The sequence below is a fragment of the Mustela nigripes genome, chromosome 17 (assembly GCF_022355385.1).
Source record: "Mustela nigripes isolate SB6536 chromosome 17, MUSNIG.SB6536, whole genome shotgun sequence".
NCBI lineage: Eukaryota > Metazoa > Chordata > Mammalia > Carnivora > Mustelidae > Mustela > Mustela nigripes.
The window spans coordinates 12,054,090-12,072,926 of NC_081573.1; the positions used below are offsets into that span (position 1 = coordinate 12,054,090).

General features: G+C 45.3%; 1 protein-coding gene across 1 annotated transcript; it reads right to left on the bottom strand.

The window, feature by feature from the left end:
• Positions 1-776: 776 nt before the first annotated feature.
• LOC132005926 (vomeronasal type-1 receptor 1-like) lies at positions 777-14,916 on the bottom strand. The gene is given in 6 exon segments (XM_059383443.1): positions 777-1,403; positions 3,509-3,598; positions 8,086-8,145; positions 8,278-8,384; positions 14,026-14,658; positions 14,661-14,916. Coding segments are annotated over 6 exon segments (1,773 nt in total).
• Positions 14,917-18,837: the final 3,921 nt, after the last annotated feature.

Below are 18,837 nucleotides of genomic sequence, written 5' to 3' on the forward strand. Positions count from 1 at the left end.
CAGAGGAACATACATCTTCCCACTTATACAAGAAAGGCCTGTGGGGAAATGACATGACTGAGGTCACCCAGATGGTGATGGGCACAGCTTGGAAGTGCTAGAATTCCAACTGTCCCAAGAACCCAAGCCCTCAGCCACTGGACCACTCTTCCCAATGGACATCTGTCCTCCATGCCTAAGTGCTGACCCTGATTATGCCACATAAGGAGTCCAGGCACATTACTGTCATAGCAGCAGTGTTGCTACACCACCCCTCTGTGTTACCACATGTTCTTCCCTTCCAGACAGCAAGGCCCATGTCTCAGCCCCCCATGTATTTCCAAGACACAAGGTACATGTGGGTTAATGGGCATGAAGGATGGGGTTCTTGTGACTCCTGCCCATCATACCAGCAAGAGCACAGCAAGCCCATGGAAACACAGAAAGTTAGATGGGGGGAGACAATGGACCATGAGGGAGGAAGGCCCTTCATCTGCAAAGCACATTGGTTCTGCTATGGGACAAAGTGAGGCCATGTCTCTGCAGGTCACATGACAGTAAAGAACTCTCATGTGTGGAAAGAAGGTCCCTCTACTGAGAACCACGTTGTATTTTGGAATACTGGCCTCCAGTCTCTGTAGTGCCAGGGCTCAGCATCAGTTAGAGGTGACGTTGCAGGCATAGCACAAACTGCACATGTATGAAACACACACAGTATGCAGGGAAGCCTTGGGTATGAACTCTCAGATGCCAAGTAACATCCTCCCTCCGGTCAAACACTCTGCCACTGCCATACTTTAAAAAGGTCTCTTTAAGAAGAACTCAGTATGAGTTCTCTGATGTTGACTGAGGCCTGCCTTCTGGTCAAAGGTCTTCCCACATCTCTTACACTTGTAGGATTTTCCTCCACTGTGAATCTTTTTATGAGTAGTGAGGGTTGAGCTGTAGCTGTAGGTCTTTCCGCACTCACTGCACTCATAGAGCTTCTCCCCAGAATGACACCTCATGTGTCGAGTTACAGAAAAGCTGTTACAAAAGGCTTTCCCACATTCTTTGCACTCAAAGGGTTTTTCTCCAGTGTGGGTTCTATTATGGCGTATAAAATCAGAGTGGCGGGCAAAGGCCTTCCCACATTCACTGCATGCATAAGGCTTCTCTCCACTGTGAATCCGCTGGTGCTCCGTGAGGTGTGACCTGCGGCTGAACGCCTTCTGGCATTCGATGCACACATAGGGCTTCTCCCCAGTATGAACTCGCTGGTGTTCTGTGAGGTGTGACCTGCGGCTGAAGGCCTTCTCACACTCTACGCACTCATAGAGCTTCTTCTTAATGTGAATGCGATAGTGTCCAGTGAGATCTGCCTTCTTGAGAAAGGCCTTCCCACACCTTTTGCATTTATAGGGTTTTACTCTAGTGTGAATCCACTGATGTTGAAGAAGGAAGTGATTCTTGATAAACTCTTTCCCGCATTCCTTGCATTTGTAGGATTTCTTCCCTCCATGAATCAAGGGGTCTTTCCTTGGTCTATGTGATTCACACTCCAGGAGACCATCTCCTGGAGAGACTTGCTCCTGTAAATCATTTCTGCCCAGATTTTTACTTGTTACCAAATCATCACACTCAGGGTTCACCTTTTCAGGCCGGGTTTCCTTGTAGGGGACTGTCCCTGTCCTTATATGCTCTCCCTGTTTTTCTGATGGTCTTTCTTGTTCCCTGGCTTCTCCCAATGTGGAAACACTGGAGTCTTCCTCAGTCAGTAACCTGTGGGGCAAGCATCCCTCAAACAAGGCTGGTGGAGAAGCAGAAGGCTCTGTAGTATTGGTTTTTGCTTTGTCATCTGAAGGGAATCCAATGCACAGAAGAGGCCCATTAGCAATGCCAACATACAAGGAACAAACTCACTAAGCCAGTGGGAAAAAGAAGATGGAAACAGGGCCACTGATACCTGATGGATTTTCACATCTCTGAAACTCAGGTTTGGATTTTTTTTTCCTTTTTTGCTGGTCCTTGGATTCTTGACATCTTTAAAGGGACAACCTTGGGGAGAATCTGGGGTAGGGACCAGAGAAGAATCCCTTCCTCACTATCCAGAGGGGAGAGAAATGATGACACCATGTGCTGTGTTTGTTCTAATAAAGGATGTCACAGGGAGCACTACAAAGGGTGCATCTAACCCAGCCCAAATGAGAGAGAAAGACAACTGGGAGGTGTCTTGAGATCTGAGTCCTAACGAAGCAAGAGTTTACAACAAACAGGGCACTGCAGCCAGAGGAGGCAGAGTGTACAAAGGTGCAGAGTCTAGAGAGAACCTTGGGTGCTGAGGGAACTTCAGAGCACTAGAGGATGGGGGAGATGTAGCTGGAGACGCAGCAGGGTGCAGACTGCAGAGTCTGTAAGGGTGAGAGTAAGTACAGCCATGGCCACTCCCAGGACAGTGACTACAAGGCTAAGGGTGAGTAGGACCTGCCAGGGGGACATATTAAACCTACTGTGTGAGGAACAGCTAGGTAGCTAAAACACGGACAAAAGCTAGAGAAATTTGAAATATTTCAAGATATTAAAGAGAAGCTATGCAAATGAAGAAGTTTATAACAAGGTTGTCAGCTCTCCTCAAATCTATCTGTAAATTCATCACCAGTCCAGATAACAAGATAACAAGATTTTCCATGAAACTCAACAAGCTGATTCTAGAATTTATATGCAAGAGTTAAGGGCCAAGAATGTCACTGGAAAAAGAATAATGAGATGGGGCTTGCCCTCCCAGTATTAGGGTTATGATGAAAGTATAGACATCGAGACAGCATGGTACTGGCAGAGCCATAAGGAAAACTAGCAGCAGGACACCACAGTGCTCAGAAATAGACTCAGGAAAAAAAAATAAATAGACTCAGGGATACACACAGCTTTCACTGACTGCAGAAATGGTGCAGGGGGTCAATGGCAGAAGAAAGGGCGATATAACAAATAGAGCTAAAAACCTGGCAACCCACATGCAGGAAAAAGTTACTGCATTTCTACTGCATGTCATACACAAAGTTAGTTCTTAGTAAGCAACAAAAAAGGAATATAACTTGAGCTTGGTGTAAGGAAAGGCTTCCTAGCAAGACATGAAAAGCAGTAATCATAAAACAAAAGATAAATTGATCTGACTAAATAAAATACGAGTTTCTTTTAATCAAGAGATGCTTTAAAGAAAATTTCTAAAAAGCTAAGCTCTAATAGAATACAATCGCAGCATAAAGAATGAGTAAAAGGTTAGTATCAGGAATTTAAAAAAATCTGACAAATCAGAAAGGGAAGAGCTACCATCTTAAGTGATTCCCGATGGAGACAAAGGGAGAGCAGACACATCTCAGCCTAGAACATGGCAGGGACTGTGGGAAGGATGGCAGGTGGCTCTAAAGGCCTTCTCCACCAGCCAGGCCTCAAAAGACAGGAGGAAACCAAGAAGGAGGCTGCACGTCCCTGAATGGAGGTGAAGAGAAGACTTACCTAGTGAGACCAGGAGCCTGCAGGTCTCCCTCATCACCTTCCAGTACAGTGTCCTTTGGGGCAGGTCCAATAATTCCCACTCCTCCCGGGTGAAGGTGACAACCACATCTTTGAAGGTCACCAGTGCCTGGAAAGTCAAACACAGTAGCATTATGTGCTTTATGGCTGTTGGGTGGGACCAGAGCCTGCAACTTAGTGTCTGGTGAAGGTGTACAGAGGTCCATCCCTGAATCATTGAGGCCTCTTGAAGGCTAAGCTCTGAGCTGGACTTAAGAGGGAGGCAGACATGGCTGACAGAGAAGCCCTCCATGGTGGAAACAATGGAGAATGTCAGACAATCACATTCCCACGTGGACCATGGGGACAGATGATAAGTGGTCTGGGACAACAGAGGGACAGGGAAATAACCATGATAATTCCAGTAACAGAAGAGCAGCAGCCCAAGCCAAACCTCCCTGGTTCTTCCTGTGTGCCTGCCTTGGGCTGTGGGATTCACATGCTCTGGTAAAGGGATGAAATGTTCGCAGCTGTGTACCTCATGGAAGCCATTTCACTTCTCTGAGCCTCGATTTCCCCGTCAGTATAATAGTTCTCTCACCTTATCAGGTTATTTGAGAATCCAAGGGAAAACATTCCTAAAGCCAGCACTCGAGTTCTGGCTCAGGGCAGTGCTCTGTACATTTATTAACCCTTCCATCACCATGAAGATAAATGGCATCATCAGCTCCACATCACAGGGAGTTGAGGCTCAGGGAGCTACTGTGAGTCACCTGAGAGTTCCCAGTCTACACCCCAGAGGTAGGATTTGAACCTAGGTCCTTCTGGCCCAGATCTGTAGTAACCCTGACACTGCTCCATTACTGTATGTGAAGCACTTTTTTTTTTTAAGTAAAAATTATTTATTTGAGAGAGAGAGAGAGAGAGAGAGAGAGCATGAGCAGACGGTGGAAGGAGCAGCAGAGGGAGAGGGAGAAGCAGACTCTCCATCAAGCAGGGTACCCAATGTGGATCTCAACCCAAGGGCCCTGAGGTCATGAGCTGAGCTGAAGGCATATGCTTAACTGACCAACCCACCCAGCCGCCCCAGGTGAAGCAGTTCTAGTAACAGTTGCTGTTAATCTACTTCTGCCATCCCTGACCACTCTTCCTTGGACATGGACAGAAGACTTCAGCCATCCTCACCCTCATGCAAGAGGCACAAAAGAGGGTGATACTCATCCTGGGAGTGGTAGTGTCTGGGCCATCTCTCCATACCCACTTGGGTGCGCCAGCCTTCTCAGATGCCCCAGGAGATTCCGCAGTGAGCTATCACTCAGTTTTCCCTTCCTGAGTCCTGATAGCATGTGTCTCTGAGTCAGGAACACCATACATACCAGGGAACCCGAGTGGCTGAGAACAATGCCATAAAGGCAGCAGCCTCTGACTGGCTGTGATGTGTGTCCTGGTGAGGGTGGGGTGAACATCCAGCCAATGACCGCACATGCTCCCCTTCCCAAGACACATCTCAGCAGGTGGCGAGGGAGGGTGCTTGGCAATCACAAGGCCCTCTGGTGCCTCCTTAAACAACTCTCCTCACTGCCTCCATCCACGAGGTTCCCCAATCTGGGACGGCTCCTCTTACTCTCCTTGTTCCCACACTCACCTGTAGGGGAAATCCCTGCCCATCTCACAGAGGTTAATATAGGTGTCATCCTCGGGCCTCCCCAGCCCACTGTGGTTGGAAACACAGGCTCTGGTAGCTGGTAGTTAATGGACAATATGTGATGTTTAACTACTTCAGAGTTGCGTGACCTTGGGTAGGTAACTTAACGTCTCTGAACCTCCAGTTCCTCTTCTGTAAAGCAGGGATGATAATAGCACCTAACCCTGAGGGGACGGGAAATGAATGAGATGAAACACAGTAACTGTTCCTCAAAGCAAATCAAGGGCTCAGTAAAATCCAGCCATAGCCATGTTTGGTTATTCTTATTTTTCCTCCTTGCTCCTCAAGCAACCTGGAAAGGCTCAATCTGGCACTCAACTCTGCACAAAAACGCAAGCTCCCGTGCATGTGAGTTCAGGGGGTACTTTAGCTAGAACTGGAAAGATGAAGTGGCATTTGAGCAGAGGACTGAGGAATGCACCAGCATGCCTGCTGAGCTCCAGAGACCGTGTCCTGGGCAGAGGGAACGGCCAGGGCAAAGGCTAGCAAGTGAGCAAGAGCTCGGCAAGTGGAGGAGGGCATAGCTGAGGGCCGTGAGATGGGGGAAAGGGAAGACATGTGGGAGGACACAGAGCAGTTGCAGGGACAGGTGCAGCAGGCCGGCAGGGGGGTGGTTGAATGTAGATTCTAAGTGTGACAAGAGCCCACTGAGGGGGTCTCATTCTCCAACTAGCTGTCGAGGTCCTGTTATGGCTCTGACAGAGCAGCGAAGAGCAATCACAGCTCCTGCTGGACAAAGATCACCAACGAGGACTAAATAACTGAGCAAGATGATGCCAATGGCATTAGGATTTCTGAGGCCAAGGGAAGAAAGGACAGGATTAGAGAGATGGGTCCTTGTTAAAACAAAAACTGGGGATGGCCTTACTGCAGACAGGTGCCGAAATGGCAGGAAAAAAGGGAGGGGGCACATGCTGGAGATACCTGGGAACTGTTGTATATTCATGTCTAAAGACACACCATGGGGGCACCTGGGTGGCTCAGTGGGTTAAAACCTCTGCCTTTGGCTCAGGTCATGATCTCAGGGTCCTGGGCTCGAGCCCCGCGTTGGGCTCTCTGCTCAGTAGGGAGCCTGCTTCCCTTCCTCTCTCTTTGCCTGCCTCTCTGCCTACTTGTGATCGCTGTCTGTCAAATTAATAAAAAATCTTTAAAGCCACACATGCCCCAGCACTGCCACCGCTGACTCCTTAATGCATCTACTCTTCACATAAAAATAAACGTCTTAAACAGAAAAGTAATCTTGTCATTGTAAGTAGCAAGCCCGCTTTACTCGTAATAAACAGATGGCAATTACAAAGATGAATCCAGTAACCTTCCTGGTTCCCAGGGCCTGAAGGCCCTTTTCATCCCAGCAGAGAAGGAGTGATTCCAAAAATACTGCTCCCACTGTGAGTCTTCCCCTAGGCTTTCTTACCATAGTCTTCGGCTGCATACAAGCCTGAGACAGGGGAAACCCCAGGGCAGGATTCCCCTGGGGTAAGCCCCTAAGTTCATCACAGGACAAGAGGCTCTGCTCCCTGAGAACAGTGTCCAGAGTGATGCTACCTGGGCAGTGTTGGGCACTGGAGGACACACATCACACATATGCCCTCTCTGGCCCCTTCAAGCCACAGGGAGGAAATGCCAATATTCCCACTGACCCCAAGAGATGGAAGACAAAGGCACTGATGAGACTTACTCAAGGTCACAGCCCTGGGAAGGGCATAGCCAGAATGCCTCCTGAAGCCTCTACACTGCTAGTGAGCTCTTTCTGGAAGCTTGGTTCACTCAGACGGAGCAGGGACAGGGGGATTCTGAGCCACATTTCTCTCTCACCACATTGCCAAGAGGACAAGAACAGAGCAAAGGCCTCCTTGGACCCCAAAGATCACAGAAATGAATGGCCACGACCAGCATTTACTGGGCATTCCCTGCATGCACTGCACTGTCTTTCACACTCTGCCTCCCACATCTGTCACCAGGACCCCAGAGGGAAGAACTGCAATTGGCACATTCACAGACAAGGAAGCGAACGGTCCCACGGCGGTGCAGTGGCAGAACACGGAGCTGAACCCAGGCTGTTGGCTTTGTAACCCGTTTTGCACACCTGTGACACATGCTGCGACTGTGAGGGGGCTGAGGGTGACATGGGGAACAGAGTATTCCAAGTATTATGTGGGGCTGCAGGGAGCCTCCTTCCTGCTGTCCCTGCCTCGTTTCCCCTCCACAGATAGAGAAATCCTATTAAGACGTGACCCAAGAGCCAGTCCTCCTTAGTATAGTGGTGAGTATCCCCGCTTGTCACGCGGGATACCGGGTTCGATTTCCCAACAGGGAGGCTGCAGAGAGCTTTGGGGCACCAGTGGGTTGAGCCTCTGCCTTCGGCTGCAGTCATGGTCTCAGGGTCCTGGGATTGAGCCCCACATCCTGCTCTCTGCTCAGCAGAGAGCCTGCTTCTCCCTCTCTCTCTCTGCCTGCCTTTCTGCCTACCTGTGATCTCTCTCTCTCTCTGTCAAATAAATAAACAAGCAAATAAATAAATAAATAAAAACTTAAAAAAAAAAAAAAGGATTTAACCCAAATCACGTTCCTCCTCTACTCCAAATCCTCCAGGGCTCCCACCAACCCCAAAGAGGCCTGGTTCCGGTTCCTCGGCTTGTCATTCCAGCCCTGATCCCGATCTTGGTGCCGTCCTCCCACCAGGCAGAATGGAGAGCTGAGATTCTGCACAGCTCCGCCGCACTTCCCCGCATTCGCACCCCTTGGTGCACGTGCCTGGGACAGCCCTCCACACCTTGCTGGTCCACAGAGCTGGGAACCTATCAAGGCGGTCCCCCAGGCACAATGGGACCCAAGACAATGCTATCTTCCATATGGAGGCGCTGGGATTGCATCGTTGAGGGTCCACAGGGCCTGAGGGGTCGTCCACTCACCTGTGCCGGGTCCATCGGCTCATCTGCTGCCTCCGCGGGACCCTGTGCATGGACGGGGTGCTGCGGAAGGTGGGAGGCCGTGGATGGTCCCAAGGACTCCGCTGAGCTGCCTCACACACCCTCAGCCCTACCTCAGGGCAAGGGGACACGACACCTCTTCAGAACCTCCCTGGCCCGCGGCCTCAAGCCCACTGAGGGTCCCGAGGCTGCAACCTCGCAAGCAGGCCTTGGACCGCCCAGCACAACCTCCACGAGGACCGCGCCGTAGCTCTCGCGGAACGCGGGATCCCAGCTCTGTGCTGTGATTGGCCCAGCGCTACCGCCTCTTGCCGCTGAGCCTGCTGGATGATAAGGTTACCGCAGCTCTGCCTGCTGTCTCAAGGGGCGCTCTTCTAGAAATCACCTCACAGGACCAGCGGCGCCTGCCTGAGGTCCTCTGGGAAATGACGTCACGAGGTTCTGGGGGTGGGACGGGGCTTCTTCGCTTCTTAACCCGCCACCACCGCGTTTCTGGGGTGCGGCTTCTCTGATTGGGGGAAATGTTTGGATGTATTGTCTCGTGTGTGCCTGAAGTGTGCCCGGCTCCTGAAAGGACGCGGTGAATGGTGACACCACGCAGAGTCCACCCCTCGGAGATCAGAGCTAACTAACAGCCTTTGCTGCTCTTCCGTTCCGGGGAGACAAGCTGGAGAGTCAGTTCTGTTGGATGCAGTAGTTGTCAGGGATGACAGGAAAAACGCTTCTGGGGCGCAAGTTGAAGGGGAGAGGGGGGACTCTCGCACAGCTTTACATCATGTGGCGAGAGCACTGTCTCCTTTTCCCTCAGAAAATCTGTTTTTCCCCTGCCTGCATACTCGCGAACTGAACCCCTATCCCAGCCAGCGAGCAGCACCATCTCACTAATGGGGAATTTCTTACCCCGCATTCCAAGGCGTAACCTGTTTCTTTCAGTGATGTGACACCTGAGGTCTATTTGAAAGGGAGAGGTATTTGCCAGGTTTCCTTTTCCGTTGGGATGGTGACCATGACGGTCATGGTCTGGGAGTGTGTAGAAAGTGACCATCTGAACCCCGGGATGAGTGGATCTTCTTGATTTCCATCTGTTTGCTGTAATTGCAATGATAGTATCTACCAGGGGAATTGAAATTGTCTCTGAAACCCGTTTGTGGAAAGTAAATTGCTCCCTACCAGTTTTAGTCTACTAGCAAAATTATGCAGGATGTTACCAATGACCTCGTGCTGTGCATTAACATCAATTCAGTAAAAATCCATCTTGAGAAGGTGTTCTGCGTTCCCATTGCATAGCACCTTCCTAAGAAGTTTCACATGATTGTGGTTACACTGCTCCTCGTCCTCAGGTCAGAAGGTGGCTTCTCCTACACTGGTCACCTTCTGTGTCAGCTTACTCAAGGAGGACTCCAGAGTTGTGTCTCAGGTGGAGGGATGGATTTGTCCTTACCTGAGATGGGGAGGTGTGTTGGTGGTGGTGAGATGGAGGAGCTTGGAAATAGTAGGATCTCACTTTTGAATATATTTAGTTTTAGAATCTATTAAACATCCAAACGAGGCAGGCTGTAGACATTTCAGTGTAGAACTTGGGGATTTTTGGTAAAAAAAATTTCAGCATTTTGATTTACTGATAGATTGATATCTAGAATACTCATAGTCTGCAATCCAGACTCCTCAACAGAAGAGGAAATTAATGTTCAGAGATAACACGAGGCAAAATGTCTCATATATGGATTTCTGCAGTTATAGGTAAGTCCAGTGTTTTAAGAAAAGTAAACACAGAAGCAGTTTAGCTGGGGAGTATTTAAATACTGCTTGATGAAAGGAGTGTTCTTATGTCTCAAACTAGGACCACCTGTGGTGTCATTTATATTCTAGAGCTGTGTGGGAGATAAGGTTGATGGAGATGCCAGATGAGGCCACACCCTTGTGTGGCTCCTTCCCTTGCATCATTCTCAGTCCTTGCCCTTCCATTTTTCCCGATAATTTCTCCTTAATAAACCACACATCATTGAACCCTGTGTCAGCTTCTGCTTCTACAAAACCCAGCCTCAGACAGGACACATGTGGTCAAAACCTAAAATATTAATCATGTGAAGTATATCCAGGATATTGAATTTTCTTTTCCATAATAAGATGAGCAAGGAAAATCAAGAAAACTTGCTTAAATGCGTCCTGATATGAACAACACTCTGCAATTTTAGAGGAGGGTTAGAATGTGATGGTGACTCTCTTTGTTGGGGAGTGCCTGTCTCTCTGGTCCATCCCTGATGAGCAGAGTACATGGTGTTCTCTGTTGTGTGACTTTATGTCTGTGGTGGATCTCTAATGGTTGTGTTTTACACTAGGTAGTTCTTTAATTTTGGCATTTCTTCCTAGTGCAGGTGTTCTCAAACGTGAAGGTACATCAGGATCACTGGGGAAATAAGAACACAGAAGCCCCGATGTGACTGAGGTAAGAAAGGACCTAGCATTTATGTTGATAACAAGTTGCCCAGGTGCTTTTGAAATGACATGGTTTGAGTGTCCTGGCTGTTCAAGGATTGCAAAATAAGAATGAGGATTAAAGGGGTGACAATATATACAGTTTTAAAAATACGGTCTTTAAAATATGGAAATCTGAAAATCATTATTGCTATTAGTGCAGTAATATAAGACTCTGAAGCTAGTTATGAATAGGAAAGCACTCTATGGATTGCTAACTTGCAGCCCATGTTTCCTGGAAGGCACATTGCAAGTCCAGAAGAAAGCACAGGGTGGAGAATGAGACCTCTAACCCAGGTAAAGGAAGTAAGAAAATCTTAATTCTTGAAGAAGCAAGATCCCACCCTAGATAGGTCTCCTGGAGACAGGGAGATTCTTTTACTTTTTAAAGATTTTTATTTATTTATTTATTTATTTATTTATTTATTTGAGAGAGAGAGAGAGAAGAGATAATACAAGCTGGGGGAGAGAGAGAGGGAGAAGCAGACTCCTTGCTGAGCAGGGAGCCTGATGTGCAGCTCACTCCCAGGGGCTGGGGTCATGACCCGAGCTGAAGGCAGACACCTAACTGACTGAGACACCCAGGTGCCCTAGGGAGATTCTTCTATAAGGTGAAGTTACAATCAAGAAGAATGAGTGTGTACCATTAGGTAGAGAGTGATTCTATTTCCTCCTGGGTACTTGAGCTTCTAACATTAGAAATATGCTAAATGGGAGAGAGCTGAATTTCTCAGGCTTGGAAGGGACCTCCAGGCCTATAAACTGGTTTTCCCTGAACTGAGCCAGGGATACATAGTCTCGTTGTTGACTAGACACCCAATTACAGTCACTACACTACAAAATTGTGTTGCCATATAACGGAGTTAGAAACTAGCCTGACTTCTGAAGGTTGGTAGAAGGAGTATCAGATACCTGATTACTCACCTTCCTTACTTACATATCCTCCATCTCCTTTCCTTTCTCAAAAACCCAGTTCTGGTGTCCAGGCAGCACAATAATTTACAAGTCCACAATACAATTCCCAAACCTGGGGTGATATACTGGATCAAGGACGGCCACCGATAAAAGAGATGTCAGCACTTAATTCTGTGATCGCCTCTGACCCCTTAAATTCCCACAATTGACTCCATTTCTTTCATGTGACCATTCTTTTCCCTGATCCTTCCCTTGCCCTTTCACCTCCACAGGTGAGCACTGTCTGACTATCACAGCTTTGGTATGATGTATCAGGAAAGGGATGCTATTGTGTCAAGGGCTGGGAAGAAGAAAGACTCAGGGCCACTGTTACATCCTCAGTGGAAGCTGCTGGAGGTGAAAACACTGACCTCACTGGCAGAGATCCTATGTGATTCATAGGAAATGGCTAGTAAATTCTGAGAGGGGAATTCAGAAGAAAAATTTTCTCAAAAAGAAGGCAAGCAGAGGGGATTTAAGAGAGACTCTGCACAGTATTTGTAGCTAAATTATAAACCTTTTGGCAGAATCTTCATCAGTTGCAGATGGCACTCTGGATTGAGTGGATTGAGAAGATGAGGAAGGAGAAGTGGGGTAGTGTGTCAGTATGAATATTCACTTTAACTTTGTATAGAGATGAGTCAGCTCAAAATATTTATAGAAATAGTCATTTTAATTGAACAGTAACAAGATGAAATTTATGAAATCACTACATATAATAAAAATATATTATAGGACTATAACTTAAAAAAGCAAAAAGTAAGATAAAGGGAAAAGGGAAGAACTGGGAATCACTGAGAATAGACACCATAAAATGATTTGAAATAAGAGATGGTATATAAATAGATATGGCAATTTCTTTCATCAATTTCTTTCATCTTTGTCTTATAGATTTTAGTGTCAAATGTATTCCTTGGTATTTTACTCTTTTTGATGCAATTAAACTGTAATAATATTTATTTTCTTTAAAGATTTTATTTGTTTATTTGACAGACAGAGATCACAAGTAGGCAGAGAAGCAGGCACAGAGAGGGGGGAAACAGGCTCCCTGCTGAGCAGAGAGCCCAACGTAGGGCTCAATCCCAGGACCCTGGGATCATGACCTGAGTTGAGGTCAGAGGCTTTAACCCATTGAGCCACCCAGGCACCCCTAAACTGTAATAATATTTAAAGAGTTCTTAATTAAGGAAATAAATTTGAAATTAAATATATTATTAATAATTTTAAATAAGGAGAGCTGAAATTTTTACCTACAGTTTGAACTCCTGTTATTTTTTTAAAACAAGTGTTCAGGTTTCTTGGCCTTACCTATGTGTTCACTCAGAACCTTCTATCACTATCTTTTCTTATTTTGTAGTCTGCTGCTCTCCCCACCTCTTGACAATCTACTTTTTTTTAGATTTTATTTATTTGAGAGAGAGAGTATATGAGAGAGAGAGAGAGAGCATGGGAAGGAGGAAGGTCAGAGGGAGAAGCAGACTCCCAGCTGAGCAGGGAGCCTGATGTGGGACTGGGTCCTGGGACTCCAGGATCATGACCTGAGCCAAGACAGTTGCTTAACACACTGAGCTACCGAGGATCCCCCACCTCTTGACAATCTGAACACACAGGATTTCTCACAATCCTTGAGGCTCCATAGGATCCTTCCAGGTGATTTTCTTTCTGTCAGAAAGAACTGGACTCAATTATGACTAAAAAATATGTTTAAAAAACCCTTGCATGTATTTTTGTAAGACCCAAGGTGAGAGATTTCTCAAAATTTCTGAAACTTAAAAATTTCCTACTTTTTTTTTTTTTTTTTTTTTTTTTTTTTAAAGTTTTTTTTTTTTTTTTTGACAGAGAGCGATCACAAGTGGGCAGAGAGGCAGGCAGAGAGAGAGAGGAGGAAGCAGGCTCCCTGCTGAGCAGAGAGCCCGATGCGGGACTCGATCCCAGGACCCTGAGATCATGACCTGAGCCGAAGGCAGCGGCTTAACCCACTGAGCCACCCAGGCGCCCAATTTTCTACTTTTTAAAGCTTCTTAAAAGAGATTTTATTTACTTATTTGAGAGAGAGAGAGCGCACAAATGTGCATGAATAGGGCAGGGGCAGAGAGGGAGGAAGACGGAAAAGCAGGCTCCCTACTGAGTGGGGAGCCCCACATGTGGGTCTCAATCCCAGGACCCCAATATCATGGCCTGAGATTTAGTCAGATGCTTAGCCAGCTGAGCCACCCAGGTGCCCCTCTTTTACACTATTTCAAAATTCTCTGAATTTCTCCTTTGAAGATCCTAACAGGGTAAGTAATCTTTGTATACTTAAGTACATGGTATTCATTTTTACCTCTGTTATAAGACGGGCTTTTCCTGGACTTATAAGCCATGACATCATAATTTCCTATCACACAGTAGTAAATAAAATGTTCACAAGTGTTTAAATGAATGAGTAAATGCTATTACAACAAATTCATAGCACTGAAACCAGATTGGGACAACAGTTTGTCTTTGCCCTACAGACAAAGCAGAACCGAGATACTCGAGTGTCCTTGACCATGAGTACAAAGGGGCTGAGTACTGGAAAACAGGATGAGAGGAGCCCAGTGCTGTTCACTTTCCACTGGCCTGGATTTGCAACCATAATCATCCAAACTGCCAAAATAACATTGATTGCATAAAAAGTAGCAAAGAAGCTCACTAGAACCAAGATGGTGCGTGTGGCTCTGGCCTCATGGGATGTTCTGGGGCCAAGGCGGCTGTTGTAAATGTGCTGTACTTGCTGCTTGTGCCTGAACAAGATGAAGATCATAGAGCCGCTAGCCCACACCATGAAGCCCAAACTCAAAAAGTCAAGGAAAAAATATGTGATTGTATTTAATATTTTAAATCTCAATTCCTCATTCCAAGAACACTGTCCATTGTTTCTCACACTAAGGTTTTTGTTATTGGATGGACCATTCATTATTATAAGAATAAATGAATTTATCAAGAGATGTAGTATCCAGCAGAGGAAACAGCAGAAGCCAATGAACTTTGGGGATCTAATCTTGAGTTCCACCCACCTACAAATACTAGGGTTCAGTTTAATAACTTAGTAGCCATTGAGGAGACAGAGAGTGCGGAAGGAAACCCCAGTGCTCACTCTGTAACAAAAAAGATAAGTTTACAGGTAGTGTCATTCAGGAAATATTGGGATCCAAAAGCTACCATTGTTTGAGGGATCCCTTTGGAAAAAAGGACCACAGAGTTGGCTAGGACCAGTTGGTTGAGAATCAAGTCTGTAGGTCTCAACTTGTGTTTAGTGAGCAAAGAGAAAGTGTAAAGACAAAGAAGGGATGAATTTCCTAGGATCCCAACGCCATTGTGAATGACAAAGATAATTCCCAATTCCAATTTTCCAGAACCCATTGCATCAGTACCTAGTGGCTGATTTTAATTGAAGCCAGAAAAATGAGAGGGAAAAAAATGTCTTGTCAACACTATGCAGAGTATTTTTCAGCACTTATTCTAAAACTTATTTTCTCACTTATTTTCCACTTACTTTCTCACTTTAATGGTTATTAACATTTTATGCTTTTTTTTGGTGTGTATGCAAAGGCAATTCACTGATGAATAGATTAGAAATAGCCTCTGATAATCATAAAAGTTGCTGAGAGACTATAACTTAATTATTCCAATGACTAAAATGAAAGGATAATTATATAACATGATGAAGGTGCTAATTATCACTACAATGGCAATCATATTATAATATATAAATGTATCAAATTAACATGCACACATTTACTCCCACGATGTTATGTCAAATACATTTCAATGAAAAAATAAAATCCATTAAAATAGAAAGAAGGAAGAGAAAGAAAATTCTGCCAAATGAACAAAACAAACAAAAGAAATAACCTCAGTGCCCACCTGTAAGTTTCTGGGTGACTGAATGAGGGCAGGACTGCCGAAGTTCTCAACAGCTTGGCGAGGAGGATGGGAGGTCTCTATATAGCAAGGCAGTCAGTATTGTTTCAATCTTTTTCCAACATGACCGAGAAATTAGGAAACATCATGAGCATAAGCAAATTTTATATCTGCTTATGGGTGTTTTTCATCTGTCAGAAAGACTGGATAAATGCAGAAAACTGCCCTCAGCTGGAGCACGCCACACAGGAATTTAAAACATCTACCAGGCGTCTCAGGTCACTGTGCAGAATGCCTCAGACACCCACATCTGGTGCTACCCCTCTCTGCCTGATTTTACTTACGTGGTTTTTTTAAACTGAGGTATAATTATTATACAACATTATGTCAGTTTCAGGCGAGTGAGATAATGATTTTATGTTTGTATGTATTGCAAAATGATCACAATAAGTCTCCTTAACATTGGCACCATACAGAGTTACAAATTTTTTTTCCTGTGATGAGACTTATGAGATCTACTCTTTTAGCAACTTTCCAATGTACAATACAATATTATTAACTCTGATTACCATACCGTTTGTCAGCCCCCCGTGACTTATTTATTTTGTAAGTGGAAGTTTGTTCCTTTTGATTCCCCTCACCTGTTTTGCCCATCGCTCTCCACCTCTTCACAGTAGCTCAGAAGTCATAATCCTTCTGACACTGACATCCACATGCAAAGTTCAGCTTTTTAAAGTAAAGTGTCATATTTATTACAGTATTTGTGTATTTCTAAAATACTTAAAATGTGCAAAACTGTGTTGCTCTGTGTACTAGGTTTCTATCTTCTTTTCTATGTTTCACTGATAGAATTTTCTGGTCTCCCAATAAGCTCTGTGATTTTATTTTGGATCCTGTGTATCACGTTGGTTTTCAGGAGCATAAGCATTGCATCATAGCAGAACTGATTCTACAGAGTTTTCTCCAGGATTTATTCTTTCTTTTTTTCTTTTTAAGATTTTATTTATTCCTTTGACAGAGAGAGCACAAGCAAGGGGAGTGGCAGGCTGAGGTCTAGGGAGAAGCAGGCTCCCCTCTGAGCAGAGATCCTGGTGTGGGCTTGATCCCAGGACTCTGGGATCCTGACCTGAGATGAAGGCAGACACTTCACCTACTGAGCCCCCCAGGCACCCCAAGGAGTAATGTTCTTTCTAAGACTTGAGGATTATGGGAGGGAGGGGGGAGTTAGTATCTCACAGTGAATATTTACTTAAATTTTACCCATACATGGATTTGTTACAAATATTCATATGAAAATGACAATGTTATAACACCATTTAAGATTGAAAGGAAAAATATAGGAAATCACTAGTGTAATGAACATCAGTTACAAAACAAGGACAAATGAAGCAAAATAAGAGAAGGGATAAAGAAAGAACCAGGAATCATCTTCAAGAAGAATCACAAAATGAAGTGTAATGATAAAAACATGTGTCAATAAAATTTGCTGTGGGAATTTAAAATATTTGCTCAAAACTGAGAACCGGACAATTACAATGTTGCTGAGCTACACATCTCACTGGCCCCTGAGGACCTTCAGCAATTTGAAAGCAACAAAGACTCATCATTTCCGCTGATCATAGGGTTTCTCTGGATCCCGGGGGAGGCTCTGAATTCACTGACAGGGTATCTGGTCAGAATATTATTGATTTTTTTGCTTGACAGAGAAGATTCTTATAAATGGAATGCATATTTGGGTGCAATCATACTGTAGCTCAGAGATTTTATGGGCAGAGAGAGAGAGAGAGAGACAGAGAAATACAGGAATGGGTCAGTCCACAGGGTTGTCCTTGGAGGGTAGAGAGTGTCAGATCAGTCTGACAATAAGACAACTGAGGGACTTTGAAAACTGTTTAAATTCCAGGATAACATATCCACTTTGAGATTTCAAGCCCTAATTATTCTTTTATTCATAGCCCCACAAGCTCTTCGCCCTATTTATCTTTACACAATATTTGCATTTCTGTACATGACAGATAGACAAGCCCTTCAATGGTCTAAATGAGAAATAGGGCAAGCAGTCTTCCACTGATGACAGAAATTTAGAGACATGTCACTGAAGACCCCATTTAGCACAACATTTCCCTGCTCAAAACAAAACCGAACAGAACACGAAATCATGCGCGCACACACACCTGCAGTGGATATCACACAGACACTAGCTGTCCCCTCAGAGTGGGGGCTCACCTTCTGTAGGTTGTTAATCACAGCCTGTGTCTTGATGCCTTGAGACTGGACGTTGCTCTGGTCCCTGTGTTTCGTGAGAAGCGAGTGAGAGAAGTTTCAAAACAATGTAACTGAGGATAGAGGGGAGATGTTGGGCAGCCCTGAGGCAGTTTAACGAGACTGCATCTGGTTTCCTCAGCAGATGTCTTTCCTGTTTGTATGTGTTTGGTATCTTATCTACCCTTCCCTCTCTCTGTTTTTCTCTTTTCAACTATCATCTTTCCATCTATCTACTATCTGTCTACCTGTCACTTATGGGTCTGTATATCTATCATCTACTTAAGACATTTCCCACCCGTGCCACAAACTCAGAAGGCCAATGTTTAAAAGAATCATCCTGGATTTCCTGAGATGAGTATTTTCCAAGAATATGATACCTACCTGGAAAGAAAAGCTGTTTGCACAGTTTGCTGTGGTTTGCTCCCAGGACAAGGATTGCCACCACGGCAACTGTGAAGTGTCTCAGTAGGACACAGAGAGATAAATGTTTGGTCTGTGATCTCATCTGCTTGCCGGGAAGTGATTATCATTTCACCTGTAAGTGCAGTGACAGTGTCTGCATGGGGAGTACAGATCAATGCTAATTAATCCCAAAATAACTAAAAAATATTTGGGATTTCAAAGACTTCTGAAAGCTATTAAAAGTGCCAATAGGATGTCCATTAAGAGTGACAGAGGGGAGGCCCCTGGGTGACTCAGTCAGGGAAGTGTCTGAATTTGGCTCAGGTCTTGATCATGGGGTCCTGGGACCAAGCTCCACCCCAGGCTACATGCTCAGTGGGGAGTCTGCTTTTCCCTCTCTTCCTCCCTCCAAATTGTGTGATCTCTCTCTAAAATAAATAAAATCTTCAAAAATTTTTTTTTTTTTTGTTTAAAAAAGGGTGGCAGTGGTGCGCCTGGGTGGCTCAGTGGGTTAAAGCCTCTGCCTTCGGCTCAGGTTATGATCCTAGGATCCTGGGATCGAGCCTGGCATCAGGCTCTCTGCTTGGCGGGGAGCCTGCTTCCTCCTGTCTCTCTGCCTACCTCTCTGCCTACTTGTGATTTATGTCTGTCAAATAAATAAATAAAATCCTTTAAAAAAAAAAAAGGTGGCAGAAACAGATGGAGAGAACCTACTTTTGAAATAGTTTAGTCCTGGGTTGCCTGGGTGGCTCA